This window comes from Lagenorhynchus albirostris, chromosome 1, assembly GCF_949774975.1.
Source record: "Lagenorhynchus albirostris chromosome 1, mLagAlb1.1, whole genome shotgun sequence".
NCBI lineage: Eukaryota > Metazoa > Chordata > Mammalia > Artiodactyla > Delphinidae > Lagenorhynchus > Lagenorhynchus albirostris.
In genome coordinates, this window is record NC_083095.1 from 117,100,620 (window position 1) to 117,120,074 (window position 19,455).

The 19,455-nt window shown below is 44.8% G+C and overlaps 1 protein-coding gene across 1 annotated transcript in view; it reads left to right on the top strand.

Moving 5' to 3' along the window:
- The window catches only part of LIPC (lipase C, hepatic type), a 170,696-nt gene that overhangs the window by 15,840 nt on the left and 135,401 nt on the right, over positions 1 to 19,455 (top strand). Inside the window, exons 2-3 of the mRNA XM_060169397.1 lie at positions 652 to 748; positions 2,820 to 2,950. Coding sequence (XP_060025380.1) covers positions 2,866 to 2,950 — 85 coding nt within the window. The 5' untranslated portion in view covers positions 652 to 748; positions 2,820 to 2,865. The remainder of the gene's footprint in view (positions 1 to 651; positions 749 to 2,819; positions 2,951 to 19,455) is intronic.

A 19,455-nucleotide genomic window follows, 5' to 3' on the forward strand; every position in this document is an offset into this window, starting at 1 on the left:
TTTATTTTCTGTAACCCACCTGAGTTATGACTCCAAACTCCTATTATTTAGGCCCTCCTAGATTCTTTCTTACCCCGCCCCACCCACACTTCTGGATCTGACACAATACCCAGAAATGGGGTTAGGGGTAAGCACCTGATCATCTGACATCAGTCCACATAGGTGACCACTAAGGGGCCACTCCTCCCCATCTTCATGACCTGTTGGCACCGGAGGCTTACTGCTACTCACACCGCATGGCAGGCACAGGGACATCTTTTGTCCCCCTGCTGACACACTCACAGCCATTTTTTCTTTGGGTTCTTACCACTTTCTGGAAACAAGGGACTGTCCCCTCTGCCCTCATAGACAAATCTCCCTCTCTCCCCACCCACTTAGAAAGCCCAAGACACTCTCTTTCTAGTGCTGGGATGGTAGGGGTACTCTTTCTCCCTTCACATCCCTTTGAAACATTTTTAGCCTTTTACTTGCCATTGTTGGTTAGAATTCACTTACTCTAGGTCCTAAGTTTCAGGAAGACAAAAGGTTTATAGTCTTCTCTCTGCTTTACTCTTCTTAAGTGGAAGGGAGAGGGTGAGGGAAGAGGTTGGGAGAAATATATTGTTGATACCTCAAAGTATTATCCCCCGCCCATGTTCTCTTATTTTACAGGTGAGGAGATGGAACTCATTAAGGTTAAGTAACATTTTGCCAGCTAGTTGATAATAGACCCAGGATCCCAGAGGCACTTGGATTCACTGGTTTCTTGGTGAGTTAATCTGTAGAGTGAGGCCAGGGGTGGAGTTGGTACCTGGCAGTACCCAAAGGATAAGAGATGAGGTGGGCCCAGGGGAGAGGAGCCAGGTAGATAGTCAGCTGGTTTTAGGTTCCAGCTTTCTGGGAAATAAGAAGTGGAACCTTCAGATCCTGCTTAACTATGCAGGTAGGATGGAGCCAGCCAAGAAGCCAGCACAGAAACCTCTGCTCAGAAATCATGCATTTGACTAGATGGTCTCCAAGGTATAGTCCTCTGGAAGCTGGTGCAGCCACAAGACACTACAGAGTTAAGCTTTGGCCTAGGATCAGTCTGTCCAAACTGCCGGTGGTTTCAGAAGGTCCTATCAGTTCGTTTCATCTGGGCAATGATCACCAAGTTATCTAACTGCCTACCCAACATTTCCCCTTGGATGTCTAAGAGGCATCTCAGACTCCACCTGGGCAAAACTGAATTTTTGATTTTCCATCACCAAACCTGCTCCACTCACATCCTTTCCTATCTCAGCTGCTAGCAACACCATTGTCCCACTTGCTCAAGCCAAAGTCCTTGAAGTCATCTTCAACTCCTCTCTTTCTCTGCATCCCAGTAGTCAGGAAATCCTGTTGTATCTACCTTCAAAATATATCCACCACCCATCCATCAGTCCCCAATTCCACTGTTACTGTGCTGAACCAAGGCACCATCACCTCTTGCTGGATCACTGTAATAGCCTCTTAGCAGATCTACCCACTTGCACCCTTGTTTGCTAATAATTTGCTCCTAGTCTTAGAAACTAAAATGATCTTTTACAAATATTATACAAATCATATCACTCTTCTGCTCAGAATGGTTCCCCATGTCTCATACTGTAAAAGCCAAAGTCCCTAATCACTGGCCTCCTTGCTGTTCCTGGGACATTCCAGGCATGCTCCTACCTCAGGGCCTTTGCACTGGCTGTTCTGGCTACCTGATGCTCTCCTCAACATGTCCACAGGGGCAACTTCCTCAAACCCTTGCTCAAAGTTCAGCTTCCCAACAAGGCTCACCTTGACCATTCTATTTAAAATCACTACCTTCCCCAACCCCCTTAACTCAGCCATACTTTTCCTTTTCCCATAGCTCTGATTACATTCTACCAATCTACATAAATCTCTTATTTATTATGTCTATTGCCTGTTATCTGACTCCTCCCATCTCCTGTGGTACATAAGCTCCACAAGGACTGGAATCTTCGTCTGTTCTCTTCACTTGCATATCTCAAGTACCTAGAGCAGTGCCTGGAATATAATAGATATTTTTTAAAAGTTTGAAAAATGAATAAAGTTTAAATAAAACTAGAAACCCAAGGAATATTACAAGAGCCACACCTGAATTTCCCCTGTCTGGTTTTGCCAAGTGGCCTTACTTCTCAGTCGTCTACCCAGTTAGAGCATCCATTAACACAGAGGAGGAAAGAGTGTGTTTACTCTAGGGCCATCTTTCAATGGGGCCCCCAGCAAAGGCATCCAGTTCTGCATCTTTGCTCCTCCATCAGCTCCTTCTTAGACTGAGGATAGAGGTTTTCTGCCCCTTTCAGCTATAGAAATGTCGCCCATCACTCTTTGACCACAGGCACCAGCAATTTTGCTAAACTCAATAGAAAACAGACCACCTGGGGCTCTCCACATAGCAGAGTCCTTTCCTTTCTCTTGGGGTTTAGCCTGCAATTTGAAATACCACTGCCAGGAGCCTGCATCCCCTTTGCATACTGCCAGAGAGAGACTTAGGCAACCATGTGGGAGTCACCTACTCCTGACCTTTGACAGTACTTCCAAACACAACACATTAACTTTAAATTGATTAATTTAGAACTGTGACCTTGGCCCAAGAAGGTAAGAGTACATGACAAGATATTTTATTTTCAAAATGTATCAGGGTAAAAAATACTTTTGTAAATCAACCTTTTTTTTGTATGAGATAGAGTTAGATTTGGGTTCAGTGTAGGAAGGAAAGTGTCTGAACACTAGAAAACATGTTTAAAAGGTTAATTATTAATGGGCAGTCTTCTCTAACAAAGTATCAATAGGCAATCTGCTCTCTTTAGCTTCAGAAATTAGCAAGAAGACCTCGGTCCGGGTGAGACAGGAGAAATGGAAAATTCCCTGTGTGTCTCTATTTTCTTGGTTTTGTGCATCTTTATCCAATCAAGTGCCCATGGACAAAGCCTGGGACTAGGTAAGAGCCTGCCTTTTCTCCGGAAATGGGCATGGATTTTCTTTTTTAAATGTACGTCACAATGAATCCAAGTGTTCTTGGCTATGTGGAACAGAACTTGCTTCACAGCATACGAGGTGTTCTGTTAGTGGCATCGAAGGTCACAAGGACGTGTAGCTGTTTGTAGGCAGAACTGAAAGTTTAGGAAGCCACTCTGGGAGTAGAAGTCTTCTCAAAGTGCTTGCAACTAGCAATGAAGTCTCTCGCATATCCTATTAAGAAATAGTCAGGATAAGACTTCTCTGGTGGCAAATAATCTGAAGGAGTTTCAGATCTTCCTGAGAGTTAATTTGGCATCTAATTTGCAGTTGAGGAGAACAGCTTGCAATGAAATGCTTCATCTTGCTGAGGGTTGTCTAATTGCTGGCTTTCTCAGAAGACAGGAATTTGTAGAATCCTCTTTCCAGTCAGGTTGAAAACAGAGCTATCATTGCACATTTTCTAGACTTCACTTTTTCTGCCAGAGTTTTACTCTGAGACTGAGGAATTCAACAGCAGTCACACCTGTTTGGTCTGTAAATTCACACACTAGGTTGATGCCCAAAGAGATCCAAATGCTTGATCAGGTAGGTGGATTCCAGGTTCCTGGCTAAACAGTGCATTGGATCAATAAACGATGGATATGAAGTGAACTGAACACTTTGGGCAAATGACACTGGCCTTTGGGACTTTGTTTTTGTGCTGGTTACTTGTCAGGACCTAGAAACTCTAAGGTAGAGGCTTAGATTTTTCTTTCCTCAAAGACTGCTTGGAGGGAGCTCCGAAAAGAATTAGGAAATTACTACCCAAAGATTGCCTGAAAATTCCAGAACATTTTTTTCTCCTTTAAGAAAAAAGGCTGTTCTTTACGTTTAATTATTATTTTGTATACTAGGTCAGTTAATAACTTATTAGCAGTATTAATTATTACCATTCACTGAGCAATTTGTGTGTCAACCACAAGGTTAATTATTTTGCATACATCATCTCACTTATCAAGCTGAGTCCAAAAATGATAATAATAATTTAGAGCCATCGGGCAGAATTGCTGATGATTTTTATTCCGTGTTCACAGGGATATTGGTAAAGGGCCTTTCCTGCCCTTTGGCCCAGAATGTTGTTTTTGTTAATTTTTTACTGAAGTATAATATATATCTTAAAAAGTGCCTATATCGTAAGTGCTCAATGAATTTTCACAATCTGAGCCAGCATCCCAGAAACCTCCCTTGCACACCTCTTGAGCCTTAACATAGATTATTTTGCTTTTGGGGGAAGCTTTTCGATAATGGACACATACAGTATATGCTCTTTTGCTTCTGTCTTCTTTCACTAAACATGATGTTGGTGAGATTCAACCATGCATTTGCATGAGGTGTGACTCATCATTCTGTTCACTGTAGCATTCCGTCGTATGAATATACCACCCTTGGTTTATCCATTCTGCTACTGACTGGCCCAGTCGATGTTTCAGTAGAGACTTGGGGGTTGGAAGCCATTAGAGCCGAGGTGAAGGATAAAAGGCAGGATGGCCTCCCCGGGGGTTGCTGAGTATCGTCCACATTTCCCTCAACAAATCCTGTGCTGGTCAGCTACTGCTTTCCCAGGGTCCTGGTTTGTCCAAAAGCTGAGGGAAGTGGCCACTATTAGCAGGAAGGTTCTTCAAGGGAAAGGATCAGAGTCAGGAGGCCTCTTGTTCCTTTGAGAGAATGTCTTGGCAGAATTTCTTCTGCAGGGAGTCAGCCAAGATCTGTGTGCATGAGGCTGGTGGGACATCCGCCTGGGGCATTGCAAGGAGGCAAGCATCCCACAGTAGAGCCCTGAAAGGTTGAGTATCTATACCTTGTAGGATGGTTTTCCAAACTGCCCCCCAGGGGAGATTTTGGTTGCCACGACTGGGGAGAGAGTGCTGTTGGCATATGGGGGTAGAAGCCAGGGACGCTGCTAAACATCCTACAATGGACAGAACAGCCCCACAGCAGTGAATTATTCAGGACGAAGTGTCAATAGTGCCAAGGTGGAGAACACTTGGTCTGTACCAAGCTTCAACTGTCACTAGTCAGGGGCCAGGAGGAACTCCCATAGGACCCTTCCTCCTTAACCCCAATCCTCCCAGCTTACCCTTTATTATTATTAACGACATTGCTAATGGACCGACTAATATATTGTGCACCCTGTATATGCCAGACACTGTGCAAACATTTCATCCCACCCTCACCTTGTGGCTGAGTCAGCCAGCTGAAAATTGACTTGCTGGAGGTCCCATGATTGCTCAGGGCAGAGCCACGAGAGGCACCTAGAGGTTGATCTGTCTGCCTAAGGCTACAGGTTTCTGGCCGTTGTGCTCACACCCAGTGGGTTAACAGCCAGAGATCCCTAGAAATACATTCTGCTGGGTTCCTCTCACAGGAGAGGACTATTTGAATAATTCCTGCCTACCAGCACCAAGGGAAACAAGATATGGTGAGCCTCCTGAAGACCCCAGGACACAGAGCTACCATCGTTCTCACCCCCAGACCTCCCTGCCTGAGGCCCAGTCCGCCCCACTGGTGTGGCCAGGAGGATCAATACTGCTTAAATGGGAGCTGCTACTCCTAGACCCTGGCAGCCCCACCTTCCAGCGGTATCCCCGACCACTGCCTAAGGTGCCTGCCCCCTCCCTGCAATTCCAGCCACAGAGTCCACATCCTAGAAGCAACTGAAGCCCAGCCGTCAGTCACTCATTCATTTAACAAGTAAGTGTGCATAGGCATCTGCCATATATAAGGCAGTGCTTTTAATACAACAGTTCTCAAACTTCCTGGTCCCAGGACACCATTACATTCTCCAAAATTATTCAGAATTCCGAAGAGCTCTTTTTTTTTTATATTATTTATTTTACTTATGTATTTTGGCTGCGCCAGGTCTTAGTTGAGGCACGCGGGATCTTTGTTGCGGCACGCAGGCTTCTTAGTTGTGGCATGAGAACTCTTAGTTGCAGCATGCATGCGGGATCTAGTTCCCTGACCAGGGATAGGACCCAGGCCCCCTGCAATGGGAACGTGAAGTCTTACCTACTGGACCACCAGGGCGATCCCCCAAAGAGCTCTTTTTTACGTGGAACACAGGTATCAATATTTACCATATTAGAGACTAAAACTGAGAAATTTTTTTTTAATTTTAATGCTTTTAAAAATAACAAAGTCATCACATGCTAACATATGTAATATGATATTATGAGGAATAACTTGTATTTTCCAAACAACAACAAAAAAAGTGAGTCAGAAGAGTGACATTGGTTCACAAAGAAAGTTCGCTAATTTTGTAATGTCTGGTTTAATAGAAGCAGCTGGATTTTTTCATCTGTTTCTGTATTGAATCTGTTGTGATATGTTGCTTTGTCCAGAGTACATGAAGAAAACTGGACTCACATATAGGAAAAGGGAGGACATCCTCAGAGGTCCTGCCAAGGCCCACACTCAGAACTGCTGTTATTTGTGCAGCAGACACTGTACAACTGCAGACCGCACAGTAGCCCCTGCTCTCCATGAGCTTACTGTCGAATCGGGTGGGCCAAGGGTAGGGAGATGGGAGCTGCCTGCACTGCCAGCAGCAATAAGGGGGCCATCATCCATAGAGAATGCAAAATAATAATAGAACTTACTAAAAGTTGGTCTTCCTTTCATCATCACAATTCTATATAATGCCAGGGATAAAACTAAAGCCCCTCCCCCTCAAAATAGTTTTTTGGTCAAATTTGTAAACAACTGCTGTGGTTACTGTTGAGTTTTATTAATATATATGTAAACTTCAAATAATCACAGTTTTATATTACTTCTCCTTGAATAAATGTTCTCTGTTGATGTCAATTTAGAGACCTCCCAGTTTTGCAGTTGGCCCCTGATGCTCGTGGACTGTGACATGTGCTCATTGCAAGTGTCTAATGGTTCAGAATCCTCCCAGCTCACTTTGGTCATCTCATGTCTCCAAATCCCGTGGTACTTATTGCCTGTTCTTGCATTTAAACAGCAGATTTGAAATTTAAAATGATAGCGTAGTGATTATAAAGACAAAGATACAGAACCCGAGAACTTCAATTCTCCTATCCCGTGTGACCACTTAGAGTTTTGTGTTTAAAATGTAAAACAGTAAAACAGATTTTACAGTGAACTGTGAAGTATAATATTTTGTTTGGTAAGTAAAAATTTTGTTTCTTCCAGGAAATATCTTTAATGCACTTGCGTATCTTTAAAGTGGAAATGTATTCTTCTTTTTTAAATTGTTCATTGCTTTAAAACTAAATAACAAATCAAGAAAATAGTGATTATTGCTGATTTTTGCATGTATATAACTGAAAATAGCTTTGTCTTATAGAGCAAAGTGGTATTAAAATGATCCATTCTGGGTTTCAAATATATAAGGTATACCACTGAGTCTAATAAAGGAGATAAGATGGATATATAAAATTTTTTCAACTAAACCATAAAATATGCCAAGTACCACTGGAGAGGAGTGCATGGAGTGAGTGTTTCTGTCCCCCCAAAATTCATATGTTGAAATCCTAACCCTCAATAGCATGGCATCTTAGGAGGTGGGGACTTTGGGTGGTGATTCAGTCATGAGGGTGGAGCCCTCATGAATGGGATTAATGTCTTTATAAAAGGGACCCCAAAGAGCTCACTCACTCTCTGTTCACCATGTGAGGAAACCTGGAAGAGGGTTTTCACCAGAACCCCAACATGCTGGCACCCTGATCTCAGACTTCCAGCCTCCAGAACTGTGAGAAAAATTTCTGTTGGTTACAAGCCACCCAGTCTATTGTAATTTGTTACAACAGCCTGAGTTGACTAAGACAAGGTGCAGGTAGAGATGAGAAGAGTTTACTTCCAAGTACGTAGAGGAAAGGCTTCTGGGAGGAAGCAGCATTTGAGCCGAGTCTTGCAGGATGGAATCTGGACAAAAGTGAAGGAGGCTTTCCTTGTGCATAAGAAAAGGCACAGAGCCAATAAAGTACACATGTTTTCCAAGTCCAAACACCTTCCAAAAACAGGCCTTCCAGGAAGGAGAAGAAGAAAAAGAAAAAAAAAAAAAATAGGAAGGAGTTGATAGCAATACTACATCACAACTGCAATAAACTGAAAACAATGTGAATGCCCAACAATAAACCATCAAGGATGGAGGGTCCAGGTATTACTAATTCCTCCTTTAAACAAGCATTGTTTTGAATACCTACTACTAGAAGTTCTAGGAACTTTTGGGAACAATGATGATGAGATTCAGAAATAAAAGGCTTAATGCTGACCCTTAGGCACTCATAGTGCAATACAAGTGTTCTTAGCCTAGCCCAGGGATGGGCTTCAGAGAGGCTGGATGCCTCTTAGGATGGTACCCAAGGCTGTATGAATGTGCATTTGAGGGTAGGAGAGAAGTCATAACTTCTGGCAAATTATCAAAGGGACCTGTGACCTCCAAAAGGTTACATAACAACTGGCCTTGTAGCTTTTAAAAAATAAGTATGAGGAAATTTTAAAGGCAATAAAGTGGGGGAGAAAAAGAGGACTAAATAACCTACATATTGAATCACAACTATGATAAAACTACATTCATGTATATTGCTAGGGATTTGAAATATATGTAAAGATCTATAAAGAGTATTAAGGCCATGGAGAGGGGGAGAGAGAGAGAGAGAGAGAGAGAGAGAGACTGAGACTCTGAGAGAATGTGTGTGTATGTGTTTTAAGTGTTTAAATGTGAAAGAAAAAAAAAGTTTTTTTTAAAAACCTGGTAAGCTGCAGTTAGATTGGTCCTCGATTTGTTGTCCCTAGAGGGGCCACCTCCCACCATCCTCATGGGCTTAGCCAAGCCCAGAATTACAGCCCCAGCAGGACCTGAAAATTCCTAACAGGCCTCCACAACTGTAGGGAAGGTGGTTCATGAGTACTACTTGAGGTAGTATCCAGAGATGGAACTCATTTACCCGGGCGAGTACATGAAAGCAGAATCGGCAGAAAGCCAGCCCCAGAATTCTCGTGAAATTCTACATGCTCTCTGCTAGAGACCCTCCCACCCACTGCCATACTTCCTGGCCCTATGGCTGAGCCATTCTGGAGTCCTCCTGAGGGCATCGTACCCAGAGAGGACAAGCCTGAGGTGAGAGGACAGCAGCCTATCTCCCACCCTGCTTGCCTTTCACAAGGAACCCAGGACCTGAACCCATATTTAATTGTGGGCCAGGTGAGCAAGATCCCCACCACCACATTCTCGCCGCCCTGTTTTCCACACCAGCTGCCACAATGCTACAAGGCATGCGGCGTCCTTGCAGGCGAGTCAGCAGGGAGAAGGGAAGGAGAGGCAGGGCTGGGCCAGAGCCTTGCCCGATTTTAGGTATGGTCCACAAGACACAGCTGAGCAGTCCCAGTTACATTCTCCAAGGGGCTGTGACCACCTTGACCTCAGCCTGGGGTGTACGCCTGATATCCATGGGGCCCAGCAATTCTCATGGCCAGAAGGGTGGCCGTACACTGGTTCCCAGGAGAGTGTTCATTTTAGAGTGGGGCCCTGTCAGCCAGGGATCAGAGTCCAGCCCACTAGGGAAGGGGGCTGGCCAGGAGCAGGCAAAACATCTGGACCCCTGCCAAACAAGCTGAGGATCATGGCCAGACTTCAGCCCCAAGGTGAAAACTAGAAAAATGGGTCAGAGCCCAGCCAGTCCTGCAGGGAGTGGGGTTGCTATGTTAAGGTAGACAGCAGGTGCACCCAGCTGCTGACAATCAGGCACCTAGCTTAGGGCAAGGAGACAAACTCGAGTCATTCCCACACTGGAAGATTCAGGGTGCAGCTGTGCTTCTCAAGAGAAGGTGTAATTCGTAGGCATTGCCACAAGGCAGCGCAGTGACGCCTTAGCTGCTTCCAGGGTTTCAGGAGAGGATTCAGGTATGGAAAAACCAAGTTTCTGGATGACTCTGGAAAACTCATGACTATTGGTTAACGTCACTCTCCTCTCTGCTTATGACTCTATTTCCAGAAACACTCATAGTTTCGATATTTCCACCATGGGATTTGAGGGGAGGGGTAGGAAGAAGTAAAGAGAAGATCAAGTGTATTGAAGGGGAGGCCTCTTTGTCTGTCCACAGCATTTTCTCCTCCATATATACAGGTTCACCTTCAGGGGCCTGGTAAAGTAGATTTTAGCAGCTTTTAGATGGCATGTTGTGGCATTAAAATAGTTCTTATGACGATATAAAGGTGGCAACACTGAATAGTATTTCGTGATCTAGTATCTAAATAATTTAATAATTAATTATTGTGAACTCATTATTGCTTAATTTAATCAATAACGTTCCAGCAGGCAGAACTAGAGCTGGCATTGGTACAGGAGCAATAGTCTCTCCTTGTTAGTTGGAAGGCTAAGTGGGACAAAAGTAGTATACCTAACTGTGTGTGTCTTGTGATTACAACTCCATGAAAACGTATATTTAAGAAAAAAAACTACTAGAAGAAAATGTACAAACATGTTCAGACTTCAGTTGAGTTTATATCTAAATTTTTGTCTCTTCCAACTTTTATGTAATGTTGTACTATGTATATAGTGTTTTGCTTTATGATTTGAATAATTTAAAAATTCACATCAAAATGATAAAACAAAGGGATTTGACTAGTCAGGTTCTCGAACTTTAGTGTGTATGAGAAACTTATTAAAATAAGATTTTATTAAATCTCATTTATTTATAAAATAAATAAATTCTATTAAATTTGTTAAGTAAATAAATCTTATTAAAATCAGATTTCTGGGTCCCATCTGCAAGTTTCTAACTCAGTGGGCCTGGGGTGGATCCAGGAATTTGCATTTCTAGAGTTCCCAAGGGCTGCTTCAAGTGCGGGGAGTACACCTTGAGAACCACTAGAAAAACAAAAATAAACAGTTAATGGCAAAACATTAACCTGACTTGAACCCAGGTCTCCTGATTTTCAGGTTTAAGGCTCTTCCCTCAGAAACAATACAAGCTTCCAGGGCAAACCTGGCGTTCATTTCTCAGTCTCCTGGAGGGGGGAAGGGGAGAGATATCAATGTCTATTGATCCTGACTATTGACCTCCCTCAGGGGTAGCCATCTCCCAAATAATATAAAACCCCTAGATATTTGTGACAATTTATTCCTCCAAAATAAAACATGGTCATGCTGAAAAGAAAGTGGTTCTTGAATTGGGAAAAAAAAAAAAATTCCCAAGCTGAGATTTACTTGTAATTGGTAGAAAATACTAGTTGCAATAATGAATTAACCACACACAGTAAAGCATGCCTTGGCAGGCCTGAAAATAGGATCCAGCAAATTCTTTTCGTATGAGCTGGGCATTACCAAGAGCTGGGCATTACCAAGACCTGGGCAGAGCCTGTGATTCTCAGTTGACTAGGACTGGCCTTTCTGTGACTGAGAAAAACTTTCCAGTGACAAATGTTCCAGCTTCCTTATCCCAAGACAAACCAAAATAGTGAAAACAACATAATTCTTTATACTGAAATATAACAAGATCAACACCAGCAAATTATAGCATTTATTAACCACCTACTGTGTACCAGGCTCCATGGTTTGTACGAAAACATGTTCCTAAGGACACAAAAATGAAAAAGCACACTACCATTCATCAAGGAGCTTCCCAATTGACCAAGTCTGGGGCCCCCTACAGCCCTGTGTGTGTGTGTGTGTGTGTGTGTGTGTGTGTGTGTGTAGATTAGAGATTGGAAGAGGCATAATTTCAACACAGTATGATAAGTGCACAATTGGGTACAAAACATCTCAAGGCCCTGAGGCAGGGAGAGGTTAGCAGAGAAGGCTTTATAGAGGAAGTGATATTTGAGTTGAGCCTTGAAGGAGAAGTGGGAGGACGTAGCAAGCAGAAGGAAAAGCATGAGCCAGTCTTGGAGGCTTGAAAACAGAAAATGAAACTGGGAATCCCTGAGACGTTTGCTGTAGCTCAGAGGAGGGCACAAAAAAAGAAGTGGCCAGAGGTAAGGGCATCAAAGGCCATGCTAATGTGTTTGGCCCTCACCCTGGAGGCAGTGGGGCCACCACTGAAGTTGGTGTTTGAAAAAGGGAGGGACTTGGCTCTTGGCTGCCTTTCCTGCTTGGTGGATGGCTTCCCCTCACAGCCTGGCTGAAACCCCAGCCACTCCCTGATAGAAAGCAATGCTATCAGCAGGAAAAGGCAGGGCTGGCACTCGGAAGTTACAGGCTCTGCAACTGCACCTGGCTGGTGCCCACAAACACTCAGATCTTCCTCCCAGGAGGGCTGCAGCCCATGGGCAACTCTATTTGAAATTTACTTGTTAACTGCTATTCCTAACACTAAATGGTAGGAGGGATTTACACCAATGAAACTGAGGCAGGAACACATACTAGAAGCTTGAATAGGAACCTTCCATTTAAAAAGTACCTTCTTCTAAGTCTGAAAAGAGAACCATTTGCAAATTCCACGTCACACTAGTTTATAAACCTATAGCAATTTCAACTTTAAAAACTTATTCCTACCTACATGATATCACTTGATTCTCATAATATCCCTGTAAAGAATGCTGGGCAGGTATCATTATGCCCATTTTACAGATGTAAAGGTTCACCAGCCAAAGGCCACTAGGAACACACTTGGAGTCAAATGAAAGTTAGGATTATTTGGCTTACTGCAGCAAGGGAGGACGCACTCCAGAGAAACCCAGGGGCATCCCTGCACGAGGAGTTGAGAGGGGCTTCTTAGAAAATTTGGGCTTGTGACAGATGAAACTAAGGAAGGGTTGGGGAAGCAGGGGCAAACCTGGATGGGATTCTGTCAAAGGGGAAGGGGGCCATTCAGTGATCTAGTATCTAAATAATTTAATAATTAATTATTGTGAACTCATTATTGCTTAATTTAATCAATAACGTTCCAGCAGGCAGAACTAGAGCTGGCATTGGTACAGGAGCAATAGTCTCTCCTTGTTAGTTGGAAGCAGGGAATGTTTAGTCACATTTTATGGATTCAGAGTGGCCTCCTTTCTGTCCTGTTGCAAATGTATCTGCAAAGGGTCCTTGTAGCACATTGTTTCTGTTTTGTGGGCGTTGTCTGTGTTCAGTTGGGAACATCGTGGTCTGGCTGCCAGCGAGGCTCCTTTTTGTTGCTGTTGTGTTTGTTTTCATTTTCTCACATACCAAGAAACCTGGGTAATGTCTTTGACATCTCTCAATACCTCCACCCTAGCCGAACAGCCTTAGGTGGCTGCCTTTACCTCCTGCGCCTCCGATTTCCCACCAGTAGTATCCCTTCCAGCACTGATATCCTGAGTGTCAAGAGAGCTCATTGAGAGGCATCGTGGTACCCTGAGACCTTCCACAGCTACCTCATCTGGTGTCAGCTATTTAACCGTTAGTTAATGGTAGAGAGAAATATGAACGCAAAGTTCTATCCACTTTAAACACGAAACATTGCCCCCTGCCTCAAGCCTAGTGCAACTCAGTTGCCTTGAGCCACTCAAAGATTCCCAAACAACAGCAGGACAAAGGCACGATTCTGTACGAGCAAGCCAAGCAGTAAATGACCATTAGACCTTTGGTCCCAAGGCTGTTTTATAGTGGGCCAGACACACATCCATTTTTGGATACAGTACTAACAATAAAAAATATACATTTGATGCTTACGTTGCTTTGAGTAGAACCAAGAAATATGAAATAATAGTAACTATTATTTTTAAGAACTTTCAGATGTGCCAAATGCTTTGCCTATTTATTTCACTTAATCCATGCGACCCTCCTGTGTGATAAGCATCATTACCACCACTTTACAGGGAAAATTGTGGCTCAGAGAAGGGAAGTGGCAGGGAAGGCTCCCAGGGTTTCTCACTGGTGCTTATTTCTGGTGATGCTGGTGCCCCTTCAGAGCCATGGGTACACTGGCTTTCAGAGGTTTCCCACCTCGGATATTATTCAGTGCCAGGGGATCCTAGGACGTACTCTGAGCCCCTCTGGGCCTGGCCACTTCTAACTAGAAGTTGGCACTCACCTTACCCACTGTGAGTGATGTCTACCTCTCAATGGCCCAGGAGAAAACCCATCCCTGGACAAAGTCCTGGTTCCCTTGTGTCTCAGCCTCCATCACTGCCCCTCAGAAACAAGATGCAAGCACAAATCCAGGCAGACCGAAAAAAGGAGAGGCCTCATGATATCAAGCCTGAAAATTCTGGGCCAATGTAAGGCAACCAAAGATGCTTTGAAAAGATTAGAGCATTTTTCTTCATCCAAGAATCCTGTAGGAACAGGGCTGTTTTCACAAGCTGAGCTGGACCCTCCACAGGGGGCTTGATGACATCAGCAAAACAGCACCTGAGAAATCTCCTCTCATGAGGTCTTGCCACTGTTTCATGACTAGGTCCTCTTGGTGTGTTACTGTCATGCCCTGGCCACCACCTTCACGCCACACAGAGAGACTCCCGTCCCTGAGATTTGTGATCAGGATGAGTGATGTCAAAGCAGGAAGAGCTGGAGAGGAGACTCAGGAGGGAGGGTGGGGCTCCACCGTCGACTCACAACAAAAGACATCCAGATGACCAATTCATGCAGGGGAGTCCACACTTGGAGGATGGTGCCAGGGCCTGGGACCACTCACAGATCTAGCCACACGCCAGCTCTGTGCAGGTCTTGTGTTAGGACTCTACCACATCCAACTTTCATCAGTATATTCATTTGCTGGGGCTGCCATAACACAAGACCACAGACTGGTGGCTCAAACAAAAGAGATGAATTTTCTTGCAATTCTGGAGGTTAGAAGTCAAAGATCAAGGTGTCTGATCAAGGCAGGGCTGGTTTCTTCTGAGCCTTCTCTGCTTGGCTTGCACATGGCTATCTTTCCTTATCTTCACATGATCTTCCCTCTGCACATGTCTTTGTCCTCATCTTCTTATAAGGACACCAGTCACATTGGAGTAGGGCCCACTCTACGGACCTCATTTTAACTTAATTACCTCTTTGAAGACCCGATCTCTAAAGACAGTCACATTCTGAGATACTGAGTGTTAGGACCTCACATATGAATCTGGGGGTGGGGGCAGGGAATACAATTCAGCCCATGACATCCAGCAAACCTCTGAAGATCCTGCTCAGACCTGGGTCCTGGGCCAGGCACTGGGGACCCCACAGGTATATCATGGCTCTGTCTGAGCTTCAACAACTCCCTGGGGTGGTGGTGCTTCAGAGTTAGAAGAAAGAGGCTTATACGTATACCTGAGATGGGAAAGTGAGTATAAATCTGCACCCCCCGAACCAGGCCTAAACAGGGGGCTTTAGCTGTGTGGGTGCAGGAAGCTCTGGCCCACTGAGGTGCACAGGAGCCAGCTGGCAGCTAGTGGGGGAGGGGCTTGGCCCTCTGAACAGCATGATGAAGACTTTCTGGCAGCAGGAGCAATAACTGGCAGGAGGCCAAGAGAGCCGTTTATTTGGCTCCTGGTGAGGGTAAGTGATAAAACTCACCCTCTGGTACAGCGCCTGCGGCAGGATCATGCTCAAGGGAGATGCTCACTGTGAGCCCACACCGTGCTCTCTCTGGCTTGGGGATATGACTGTCCCACACAGGCAAGCTGTCCCCAGCCAGGCCATTGCCTAGACTCACCCTGGTCTTAGCCAAGGTCGGCTGCCATCCTCTCCTGGGTGCCTGCCACCCACCCTCCCTCGACCCCCTGCAGACCCAGAAGGAGAGGATGATCGCCAGCCCGAGGACAGCGAGGGGCTGGGAAGATAAACAGCAGGGCTCCTCTTTGGGAAAATAAACCATAGACTCGTGAGGGAGACTGGGTGAAAGAGAACTGGATTTGGAGTCTGAAAACCTGGTCTCAGTCCTAGCTATGTCACTTACCCACAGGTAGCCTTGAGCAAATCACTGTGATCTCTAGGCCTCTGCTTTTCAGTAGTGAATGGGGTTATTATTAGAGACCCCACAGGGTTGTTCTGAGGATGAAATGGGATCATATATGTATGTGGAATTATGCAATGCAGCTATGCATTGCTGGCCATAAAATAATCTTTGTAAGAACCTACTATTTACTAAGTCATCCTCCATTATAATACTCACCTGAGTCACTGAATACTCCCATTGTTTCCCCCACTTTTTATTACCAAAATGTCCCAGTATAGAAAAGGTTGAAAGGATAGCACAAAGAATAACAGTGAGAAGCAGCCACATAGCACAGGGAGATCAGCTCACTGCTTTGTGACCACCTAGAGGGGTGGGATAGAGAGGGTGGGAGGCAGATGCAAGAGGGAGGAGATATGGGGATATATGTATACACATAGCTGATTCACTTTGTTATACAGCAGAAACTAACACACCATTGTAAAGCGATTATACTCCAATAAATATGTTTTTTGAAAAAAGGATTACCATATTCCCTCCAGATAGATTCAATAACTATTAACATTTTAGCATATTTACTTTATCTCTCTCTTTCTATGCATATTTATGTGTGTGTGTGTTGCAGAACCGTTTGATTTCTCTCTCTGTCTCTCCATATATATGTGTATATATGAATAACAAATATATGTATCTCTCGCTTCTCTTTCTTTCTCTCATATATATATGAGCCCACGCTCCCAGGCCTCCTGCGGACCTCTCTTTGCTCTCTAGTTACCTGCCGCACATCTCTCTCCCCACTGGACTAGGAACACCTCAAGAGCAGGGACAAAGTAGTCACCATTGTATCCCCAGGACCTGCAGGGCCTGGCACGGAGCAGGCACGTGGCAAGTGACCATTGATTATACACCTCTTCAACAAAGGACTAAGCAACATACACTTTTTTAAAGTAAATGAGTTTTAAATCACTTCATCTGGCAAATCCCAGATCCCTGCTGGAGATAATGGAAGAAACATCCCAGAAGTGCAGGATGTTTAGGTCTTGCTCTACTTCCTTCCCCCTCTAAAAGCATGGGGACTCTGAAGCCACTTGGGGCTCTTGGTAAGAGGCTGCACTCTATGGCTGTGATACAGCTATCCATTTGCAAGGGGGAAGTGCTCTCCAGACCACAGTCTACTCTGGAAAACACACATGCACAGAAAAGCTGGCTCTGTCCCTATTATGGATCTTACAGAAGTGATTCTGAGTCCTTTAGGTTTCCATGGAACCAGGAACCCACTTCCAGACCAGCGAGAGTGGGAAAAGGGGATGTATATCATGTTTGTGTTGTTGTCTTGCCTATAAATTCCCTACAAAGCTCATGACTTTCATAGGAGTTTTAAACTTCCCCCACGTTCAGATGATGCTTGTTAAAGCAGAGTTTCTCAAACTTTAATGTGCATATGAATCGCCTGAGAAGCTTGATAAAGTGAATGTTATGTTTCAGTACATCTGGGATGGGCTCCAAGATCTTGTTTCTAACAAGTGTTCGGGTCGTGCCATTGCGGCTGGTCACCAAAACACACTTTGAGAAGCAAAGTTCTGAAGAACACAAAATAGCTCCTCATTTACTTGGTGAACTAGTAATTGGGCACCTACTACTAGACATAAGGCAGCGTACTAGCACTGGAGGTACCAGGAGACGGGAAGAAATGTAAAGAGGAAGACGCAGTTCCTTGCCTCAAATCCAGCTGGATATGCCTCATTACTATGTCTAGGCACTTGGCTTAAATTGCCTTAATTCTTACAATTTATAATCTCTACAGTGTATACTGTTGTTCTCCTTTTACTTGTTGAGAAACTGGAGCTCATTCAGCTTAACTGTCTTATCCAAACCAGTGAAAGGATGCTGTGAGATTTGAGCTGAGGGCTCCCTGACTCTGAGGCCTGTGTTTTCCCCATGCACCTCTCTCACACCTGGCCTTGATGCACTTTTCACCAAGCGCCCAGATGGAAGGGCAAGGAGAGCCCTTAAAACAGACCTCAGTAGCCCGAGGGGAAGGACGTGGGGTGGCAGCCGGCAGAAGGCACTAAGTAACCACCAGAGAGGGGAATTAGGACCTAGCAGGTGCCTCAAGGCTGCCTTCCTTGGGTCTCTGGCTGTTACAGGTAATATATTTCCTAATGTGGCGGATCAAATGCAGCCTACAGTAGTAAATTTCAACGACAAATTATGGCCTGAACTTTGTCACCAAATGGCTGTGTGACTTTGGATAAATCATTGCCCTCACCTGGATTCAGAATTGGGAGCTCTTTAATTCCTTTTCTCTCTGACAAAATGTTTCTGAGCTCTCTTCCCTTCTTCCCGTCAAGTCAGGTGAACGCCTCTTTGTTACGTCCCCACTTGGGGTTCCCCCAGCCCCAACTTCTTAGCTCAGGACTGGGAGTTTCTGTGGATCACTCTGCAGTCTTCCTACTTTCTTTTTTATCTTTTTTTAATATTTATTACTTATTTATGGCTGTGTCACATCTTAGTTGCAGCACGTGGGCTCTTTGTTGCAGCATGCAGGCTTCTCTCTAGTTGCGGCACACAGGCTCAGTAGTTGCGGCACGTGGGCTCTCTAGTTGTGGCACATGGACTCTAGAGCGTGCGGGCTTAGTTGCCCTGATGCATGTGGGATCTTAGTTCCCCAACCAGGGTTCGAACCTGCGTCCCCTGCATTGGAAGGTGGATTAGTAACTACTGGACCACCAGCGAAGGCCAGTATTCCTACTTTCCCTCCTAACTTCACACATGTTTATTGAGCACAGCTCTGCCCCAGATGCTGTGCTGAGGGCTGGAGATGCAAAGGCAATGAGATGCATTCCATCTCTCAGCAGAGTGGCCCCAGGGCACCTAACCCAGCACAGGCAGGGGCAAGCAGGGCTGAGTAGGCAGATTCCCCACATGACAGGGCTTCATCCCCCAGCAATCTTTGAGGTGAATGCTCTTATCGTCCCCATTTTAAAGATGAAGAAACTGAGGCTTACGGAGATCAAGTTACTGTCCCAAATAATTAAGGATCAAATGAAATAATGTATGCAAAAAACTTAGCAGAGTGTCCAACAAGTAGGAAATAAATGGTAACTAAAATGCCTTCTTTAAATGGCAGAACAGGGAGTAAGAGCCAGTTAGCCTCACTCTCAGAGACAACAAACTGGAGAGTTGGAGAAAGGCCTGTTGTCTCCCCTGGAGGACGAAGACCAGGCTTGGGACGGACCACGCATGATGAGAAAACTGCTGAGGAAAGAAGCAAAATAACCATCAAAAAAGAGCTTGACAGGGTCCAAAGCACCCCAGTGCACACGTGAGGGCAGTGTGAGCTCTGATGGTGGTGACAGCGATTAGTCATGCTGGGGGAGGTTCGGATAGCCCAGCGCCCTTTGTCCTTCCTAGATGGCTGCTCACCCCAGGCTCAGCTATTCCGTGTTTCAGCTGTCACGCTCCCCATCTGGGTAATGGAGTGTTATGAAGCATATTGGAGGCCATCAATTAGTGCTTAACTCCATGTCTGTTGGGCTGTATTTCCAAGGATGCTCCACTCATATCCACGGCAGAGGGAAATCTTTCTCCTTTTCATTCGATGGCTTGGAATTAAAATGCTGCCTAACAGGTTCTCACAGA